Source organism: Limulus polyphemus, unplaced genomic scaffold (assembly GCF_000517525.1).
Source record: "Limulus polyphemus unplaced genomic scaffold, Limulus_polyphemus-2.1.2 Scaffold399, whole genome shotgun sequence".
NCBI classification, from domain to species: Eukaryota; Metazoa; Arthropoda; class Merostomata; order Xiphosura; family Limulidae; genus Limulus; species Limulus polyphemus.
Window position 1 is genome coordinate 592270 of NW_013666009.1, and position 9401 is coordinate 601670.

The 9401-nt window shown below is 30.6% G+C and overlaps 1 protein-coding gene across 2 annotated transcripts in view; it reads left to right on the plus strand.

The window, feature by feature from the left end:
- Positions 1-8319, plus strand: part of LOC106457972 (tribbles homolog 2-like) — a 13882-nt gene extending 5563 nt beyond the window's left edge. For both annotated transcript variants that reach the window (XM_013917419.2, XM_013917420.2), the window contains exons 3-4: positions 2708-3000; positions 5702-8319. In XM_013917419.2, coding sequence (XP_013772873.1) covers positions 2708-3000; positions 5702-6188 — 780 coding nt within the window. In that variant the 3' untranslated portion in view covers positions 6189-8319. The remainder of the gene's footprint in view (positions 1-2707; positions 3001-5701) is intronic.
- The last annotated feature ends 1082 nt before the right edge of the window (positions 8320-9401 follow it).

The following is a 9401-nucleotide window of genomic DNA, read 5'->3' on the forward strand; positions in this document are numbered from 1 at the left end:
CTATGTATGTTTCTAAATGTAAATTTAAGCTAAACAAACGTTGGTAGTAGAATAAATATATGATAATAAATCCGTCACACCTTGTTATAGCTTTGTTAACAGTAAGTAATACCTAAAATATATCACAATTTCTGAGATTGGCGAGGAACCTGTAGATAAAATCCCCCAGCATTTAAGATATGACGCAACGCTTCCAACATTTCATGAACTGTCGAGCATTTGATGTAACACTAGAAATCACGGGATAAATGCTAAATGATTCCTTTAGTGTCGTAAAGTAGTTTGATTCGATTTTATAGTACTATGACACTATAATTATAAATGAGGTATTCTCTCGCTCATTCAAGAATCAATTTTTTGTTCATTAGCTAATTTTTTTTTATTTTGTAAGTTAAAATAAAGATTTGCGATCATGGCATTACAATAAATATAAAGTTGTTAAATTTATGAAACTATAGGTAGATGTGGATATATTTATATACATATATAATTGAAAAAATGTAGTGACAGACGTTTTAATTTTTTACCGGTACAAGATTTTAACAATTTAGATCGTGTAGAAAAAAAGCTAATTTTCATTCTTTACTCTTAAAGACTTCAGATTGTGATGGTATGTAAGTTACGCATATTTTAATTTCGTTTGTTTAAGACCAGTACATTTAATACACATTTTTTTTTCCAAACAAAACTGGTCAGATGAACTAGAACTGTTTAGTTATTCGATCTTAGTTGGACAGGATAAGTGTGTTATTAAAAAATGTAAAAAATAAACTGGGCTAATCTACTAGATTGTAAGATTGCATGAAATCCACGAGAAAATTACATACGTATTTATATTCATGCAGCTCTAATTAGATTTTAAACTTTGTTGTTATGCGCAAAGTCGCACAATGTCCTGTTTATGCTGTGCCTACCACAGGAATCGAATCCTGAATTGCACCATATAAACCAAATGACAAATGAATATATTACGTGGTAGATTCTTACCATAGTGTTTTTCCACTGTATTTTGAGCAGCGTATACTCAATTGTTAGGCGATCTCTCTTTTAGCATAAGTATCAGTGTTCACATTTCTTTTTTTACTAATAAAATACTCAGCATGGAAAAGTAGTTTTGATCATATCGCAACCGAGCGATATTGACTAATCAAACGAAAACTAAAGGGTCTGTTGAGTAATGATATGTCAATTATAAGAATATCTTGTACATTAGCTACTGAAATCATTCTGACAACAAAAGTAAATATATATGAAACAACTGAGTATCTATGATTGTTTTAAAGTTCTAATCATGAATCACTATCAAAGTCCAAGAATTCAAGTAAGAGTTCTTGTTAACTATTACGCCAGTAGGGGAATTTCTTGTTGGTAAAATCATATTCATCAGATTTTGTTTTGTATAGAGTGAGTCGCGGCTAAATTTTCCTTATTAAATCTATTACTGCTACGTTTGTAAAGTAGTTTTACGGATGTTTTTTAGAATTTTACTTGGTAATGTGTTAAATATTTACTTCCGTTCATTGGCGTAAGTATACCCCTACAATTGTGGGTGGGGAAGCCAAAATGGGGCCAGAATCTTAAATACAATTATAGGTAAATAAATTACTTTTTTTACGTGTGGGGGGGGGGGCGGGACTTTGTAGTTATGTCACTGCTTTCGTTAATACTTGTGGTTAAAATAACACGAATGATAACGTTTGATGAAACCCATAGATCTCAACTTTTAGGATACAATACATGTTCGGGAAAAAGCATTAGAGACCTTCATTTATGGAGTAGTGGTAGTTTTTTTTTTCATCATGTTGGTAATTATCGTTTTTATTTTGGTGAAATGCTTTAGAAAGCTTACAGATACTGGTTGAAACAGATTGCTCGAAATGAGTATGGGGAAATCCTGTTTGATTAATATGTTTAAAGTTCACCTAATAGGAAAGACTTCAAATAAATTCGACATCACAACTCTTTGTCAATTTTCTTGGTAGCCTTAGGAATTTTGGGTAAAGGGAAATATTAAAGGTTAATTGATTGTCTGGTATTTAACAACGTAAGGCAAACTTTTGGCACTTTAACCTTCGCTAGTAATTCTTCAAATTGAATTTGATGTAGCTAAGGAGATTACAGTTTTCCAGGGAAAATTTCATTAAAAATTATCATCAATAGGTATATAGGTTATTATATTTGAACTGTTAATACAAAAAAAAAACATTAAACACATGTTCACTTTGTGCATTTATGATAAGCTGAGCAAATTACACAATCAGATCATCTTGAGATATTGTAGTATACTACATTTTTTGTATGCTAAAGTGTGTTGACTACGTTTTTCATTTGCGATATTCATAGTACTTTGATTTAGCGGAAAATGTTTAAATTATAATGGTACTGGTAAACACGATATTTGATACACACACATATATTAGATAATAAAGATTGATTTTTATTTACTCATACAAATACTTAATAAAGTAACGGAATCTGTTAGGTACAATTTCACATTATTGGAATATTTTTATTTCCGAAATAATACGTTTGTTGTAAAAAAAATTACGTATACTTCTCCGAGTCACACCGAACGAAATAAATTTTTATATATTTAACTTTTAAGAAAAACAAGGCATTATTGGTTTACTGATCGTATCGTGTACACTGTGAGTTTGGACTCTATATCGAAATGTAAATTGAATTTTTGTAATTACTTCTTTTACAGATAATTTCTAGAGACAAGTATGAAAAATACGTAGCCGGATATTTCCGGTTAGATGGCCATCCACAAATAAATCAAATAGAGGAAATTTTAGTAGGCCTAAATCGGACATACATATTTTTCTCACGTTCATTCGAGGACTTGCACTCTTACGTGCGATCTAAACGTCGTCTGAAGGAACAAGAAGCTATACCTCTTTTTAATCAAGTAGTGAAAGCTGTCCAGGCGTGCCACGAAGCTGGTGTGGTTTTACGAGACCTCAAGCTTCGAAAGTTTGTTTTTAAAGATAATGAGAGGTAACATGTTTTGATGTTTTTTTTTGTTAATTATCATTTCGTTTTTCTTTTGTTTTTTGCAAGAAGCTATTACCATCAGGTGATAAAATGTTTCAGTACTTAATCTTCCAAAGTAGCTATTGTTCTTTCACATTTTTATATATTTTTTCCTACTTCTAATAATTTATCATCTTTCTACATGTAATAAGCCTTTAAAAATTTCAGTTTGAAAACCTGAATGAGACTGTTTGTTAAGTATGATGCAACGTACAGGGGAATTAGGTCACTAAAGTGGGATAGCAGGATTGACCTAGTTTTGGCTGAATATTTTAAGAAGTTCAAGGAACCAAATATACAAGAAAATGTATGAGTGTATATACCCATAAACTTTTTAACCATTTATTTTATGTTATTTGTAATTTTATTTATGTATATCTACCATGGGTGGTTCAGAAAAGTTGCGCCTAACTTTTGTTGATCTGAAAGAGGAAGCTTTAGTGTTAGCATAGATAGCATATTTTGTAACTCCGCGCGAAGAAAGTAAGAACGACATCTCGGAGGAAAAATATTTTAATGTCCTCATTTTAACATATAAATACTCTGTATCTCCATTTTGAAATGTATAACTTTTTCCGTGACGATTTCAAGACACGTGCACATATGTTACTGTATAGTTATAAGTTATAATAATAGAGATTGGGTGGTAATACTATTGCGGGGTTATAATGCACATGTGAATATTTCTTAAATAGAAAAGTACACCCCTTTTAATAGTATGATTTGTGATGACCTATTTAAGTAGTAGTGGAAGCACGTCCTCACTACAAGAAAGCTTATAAAATTCAAAAGACAAGTTATGTAGATCAGATTCACATTCCAGCATGCTAGCTACTGCGCTACTCCAAGTTGACAAATAAAAATTATTCATGATTGCACATCATAAATCTGAAGCGCAATTTTATTAATTTTGTATGAAATCGAATGTTTAGTGTCATGAAAGGCAAAGGTTTATAATTTTTAAATGGCACAACACTTTTTTAAGCATTCCTTTAAATAATTCATTCAGCTTTGTTGTTTTTCACTAGAATTACAAATTCTTAAGTGGAATACTGTCATAAAAATTAGATATATATGTATATCTATTATATATATAACTAAACACTATAATCCTTAAACGTTTCTGTTTTTTCTCTTCTTTACTATTTTTTTACTGGTTTTGTGACTACAAAGGATGTAATTTTACAGATAATCTAAAAAAAAAAAGTTCAAATATGCATGGGAAAGAACTACTAAAAGTGCATACAGCTACTCCTAAGTGTTAACAATAGAAAATTGGTTTTATAAACCAAAGTTCTCCTGTATACCAATTAATTTATGTTTGTTTATAGTTAAGCACAAAGTTGCACAATGGACTATCTGTGTTCTGCCCATCATCAGTATGAAACCTGATTTCTAGTGTTGTAAGTCTGCAGACATACCACTGTGCCACTGGAGGGCAATTAATTTATGTTCCTGAAAGTAAAGTGATATGAAATCTCGATGACTTGCATGTTTATAATGTCATATATGTCAAACAAAAGTTAATTGCAGCACTCTCATTCATCTGTGTATGTTAGATGTGATGAAATCAGCAGTTTGTTTACTACCTACCATGATGTTTATTGCAACTGCAAACTATAACCTGGACATTTATTCCATGTACTTTTCTATAGAATGGCGAACAATATGTTAGGCTCGCATTTTCAACCGTGGGGGCATTACAGTGTGACAGTAAGTCCCAAATGTTGGCAGTGGGTAGTGTTGACTAACTGCCTTTTTTTTAATTTAACATTTCGACATTATGCCCTCGAGAAACTCTTTAGTGAAATTCAACAAAACAAAAAAAACACTTCATTTGCAATACTCACTGTAGTCATGTTTACTTTTCTAGTTGAGCTTTTTGAAAAACTTTAAATGCCTCTTTGTAACAATACACAGTTTCATGACCAAGAGTATTTATTCTAAGCTTGTATAATCACATGTTAAGTCACAACTTTTGCTTGCTTGTCAGGTTTTATAATAGGATATTTTAACTGGCATTCTTATGCTGAACACGTGTCTACACAAGGACATTAAGAACTTAGGTTCAAGAATGTTCTTACAATGTGCTTTTATTTTTCTGCAGTAAGAAAATACAATATATCATTAAAAACATCCAGGTTAAATATTAATATCAAACCATGTAATGATGATAATATTGTAAAATATTAATTTTCAAAACTAAAATAAAATGTAAAATTCTTATATAAACCCATTTATAATGTTATAAGTCATATCAAAAATGTGCATATGTGAGTATAATATAATACAATACAAAATGTTCATTCAGAATCATTATAACAGATCTTTTGAAATGTCTGTCTATCCATAACAAGTAAATTTTTCCATGACTGACTGGAAATAATATGGTATAAGAATCATTGAAACACAAGATTGAGTATGAAAATTAAAATATGTCGAGATGAACTGGATTTTAAAAGAGTATATCAGAGATGGTATTAATTCAATTTTATATGCGTATTTTATATAAATTTATTTATTGCTAGTCTGAAATGGATATGAAGTCATAACTGTTTCATCTTGTACTATTTATAATAACTTGGTAAACGCTGTCATAGATTAATTAAAAACATGAAATTGTAAAAGTGAAAGTTACTTATTTTTGTATTTTGGTTTTGCATAGAACTCAACTGAAGTTGGAGACATTAGATGATGCTGTAGTGTTGGATGAAGGTTCCAGTGATCAGCTCAGTGACAGGCATGGTTGCCCAGCTTATGTGAGTCCTGAGATTTTAACACCAACAGAAAGCTACTCTGGGAAAGCAGCAGACTGTTGGAGCCTAGGAGTGATGCTTTACACACTGCTGGTTGGGCGGTATCCTTTCCATGACAGTAACCATACCTCACTCATAGGAAAGATTCGCAGAGGAAAGTTTACAATTCCAGATAGTCTTTCATCTCAGGCAAAGTGTCTTATTCGGAACTTGTTAAGAAAAGACCCTGCAGAAAGAATAACAGTTGAAGAAGTACTTGAACATCCATGGTTTAGATTGTCCTTTCGTAAGGGAAGAGCCTCTTTTGACAACTGTAATGATGAAGCAAGGGTTCCAGAACTTGTGTTTGATGTAGAAAAACCAAGTGACAGTTTCTTCTTCTTAGAACCATTGTAAAAATAGCCAGTCTTGTGTTGAAATTATAAAATCTCCACAGTCTTTGTTGATTAAGTGGAGTTTGTGACTTTTGCTTGTATTATTGTAACAAGTGTTTCTTCATTTTGGAAACTAATGTGTGATAAACCTACCATACTGGGGAACTTTCTGTTTCTTTGGTGTATTTTACCTTATGACTACAAGTTTATATCTTAACAAGGATAGTAGCAAACAGTTTTGTATTAATCACATGGACCAAGCTCTTAATATCTTCAGAGCAACAGACAACTATAAATTGCTCTGATAATCAAGTCTAGAATGATAGTGTCTGTTTAGCATATATCACTGTCATGTAATTATATAGTTCCTAAGCATTCCCAGGTATTCAGTAACACTGTAGATAAAATATGAATGACCAAGGACCAAAGGTGCATATATATTCCGCAGAATTTTTATTTTCTTGCCAATTTGAGCATCCCTGTCCAAAACTTAAAGAACATCATGGTATTATTTCTTTTAGTGAAAAATGTGTTTAATATTTAAATAGTGTGTTTTAAGTCTTCTCTTGGTAACTAACAAATTCAATTAAATACTTACAACTTTTCAAAATAAACCACAAAGATAATGCACAGGTAGCTCTATGTTATCTACTAGTTTGTTAATTCTACATGATCTACAAGAAAAAAGTATGACAGTTGACAAATGAAATTGTTTTCCTTTTTTTCTAGTAAATTATACAAGAAAAGAAAAATTATAACTTCAATAAATGTTTTTATAATGACAAGTGAAAAATGTATTTAGAAGGAAGAAACTTTTTACAAAATTTATAGAAAATTGAGACTTTTGCTGTTTCTGAGCCATAAAATACTACAGTTTTTTCGAATAATGTTTATAAATTTGATTAAATAAAATAGAATGGATGGTGTATTACCTTTATGAATTCTTGTCACCAGCTGTTAACTTATTTTCACTGCAAACAACATAGTTGTGCAACTGCTTGTGTTAGTGCAATTAAAGTATAATTTTTTGTTTGTAATAAATAAAATCAAAAATAGAGAAAGTAAAAAGAAATCAAAATGATTTGACTAAAACTGTATTGTTGACATTTTCCTATATAGCAACTTAGAGGTATCTCAAGGTAAGTTGTAGATTACTATTAACATGTGTGATCTTCATATAAGTCAGATTTGTTCAATTGTTTACACTGAGTTAAATTCCTGTTTCTATTGTAGGAATAAGTACAAAACACTGGTTTGATGCTTATACATTAACTAGGTAATGAGACTATAGTAAAAATCTGTTGAGTATTAATTGTTACCTTGGTAGCATATAATAATGATAAAGTTAAATAAAAAGAAAACTGTTTGTTAGAACTGAATGAATGTGATATTTGAAAAACTTATCGTTAAAATTGTTGATATCCTAAACATAGTAATTCTAGAACTGTGAGTTTAATAAATGGTAGAAGAAAGCTACAGTGAACCTCCCCTTATATGGTAACCTGTGTTTAGATCTCAGTAGAATTTAATACAGTGCATTACAGATATCCATTGTCTAAGGAAGGAGAAAAGGTTCTCCTATCTTGTTTTATCTGTTAAATATTTTAAAGAAAATTTTGAGTTGGAGCTTAATATTTATAATTTCTTATGAACTCTCAGTTTAACAGTTGATAAATTAAAACTTGCTAATTCTATAAAGTTTTTCTGGATTCATCTGGCATTATTTATGAACATAAGTAATAAAATGGTATTTATTTTTGAGGTATATGTTTTTCAATATGTAACTTGAAACACATATTTCTTAAGTTTACTGTTTTAAAAGACAAAACTTCTAATAATGTTCATACTTCTATGCAATGGATTGAAGGGAATTGGGCTGATTTAAGACATCAAGTGATGCAGGTACCAGACATTGGTTAGTTTTGAGGGCATTAAATGTACAGTTTTGATCGAAGTAAAATAAAAATATGTATAGTGATTTAGAAGTTGTAGTACCTATAACTTGGTTCAAATCATGTTAATAAAAGAAACAAAGCAAACAAATATAAAATAACTGATTCCATAATTTTATAACTGGCTGAGAAACGAGACAATTCATGAATACTGTATTCATAATATTATAGAAGTAAAATAAAAATATGTATAGTGATTTAGAAGTTGTAGTACCTATAACTTGGTTCAAATCATGTTAATAAAAAAAACAAAGCAAACAAATATAAAATAACTGATTCCATAATTTTGTAACTGGCTGAGAAATGAGACAATTCATGAATACTGTATTCATAATATTATAGAAATCACCTTACTATATTCTTTTATTACCAAAAGCAACTTATACAATTTGTATTTTTGGGCAATATAATCAAGTACATAAAACTAAGAAGCTTGTATAAGTATTACTAATCAGAATGGCAAGAACACCTGATTGTCTCAAATTTAGTGAAGCTCTCACTACTCTCTCTGGTCTGGCATGGTCAGGTGGTTAGGGCACTCGACTCGCAATCTGCTGGTGGCGGGTTCGAATCTCTGTTCATCCAAACATGCTCGTCCTTTCAGCTGTGGTGGTGTTATAATGTGACAATCAATCCCACTATTCGTTGGTAAAAGAGTAGCCCAAGAGTTGGTGGTGGTGGTGATGACTAGCTGCCTTCCCTCTAGTCTTACACTGCTAAATTAGGGACAGCTAGCGCAGATAGCCCTCGTGTAGCTTTTCGCAAAATTCAAAACAAGCAAACTACTGTGATATAATAAGACAGATTCTATAAACTTTCATTATTCTGATCAGTAGAAAACATTGCCCTAAATCTAATATAGATATGTTATTTTTCTCCAAAGAATATGCAGCTAAAATGTCTGAAACAAACATTTTATATTATTGTGGTCAGTTACATGACTGGTTAGTCACTTTCTTATACGTTTTGTGCTAATTAATTATATTTTCAAACCTTCAAATTAATAAGACAATGAGTGGAGGAGAAGCTATTTTTTGTTGTTAATTGTAACTACAATTTACAGCAAAACTATATGTGAATGGTCTAACTTTTAAAGAATTTCAGAACAGTAAATTGTTTGCTTTTGTTAGACACTTGGTGAAAAATCTGTAATTCATGATAAGGACTATCACAAAATAGTGTTTAAAGTCAACTACTCTCTTATTTTAGAAAATATTCTGGAGATAATTTTAGGGGATATCCATTGAAGTTACTAGTAAACTTGTGTTTTATCTATAGTAGTT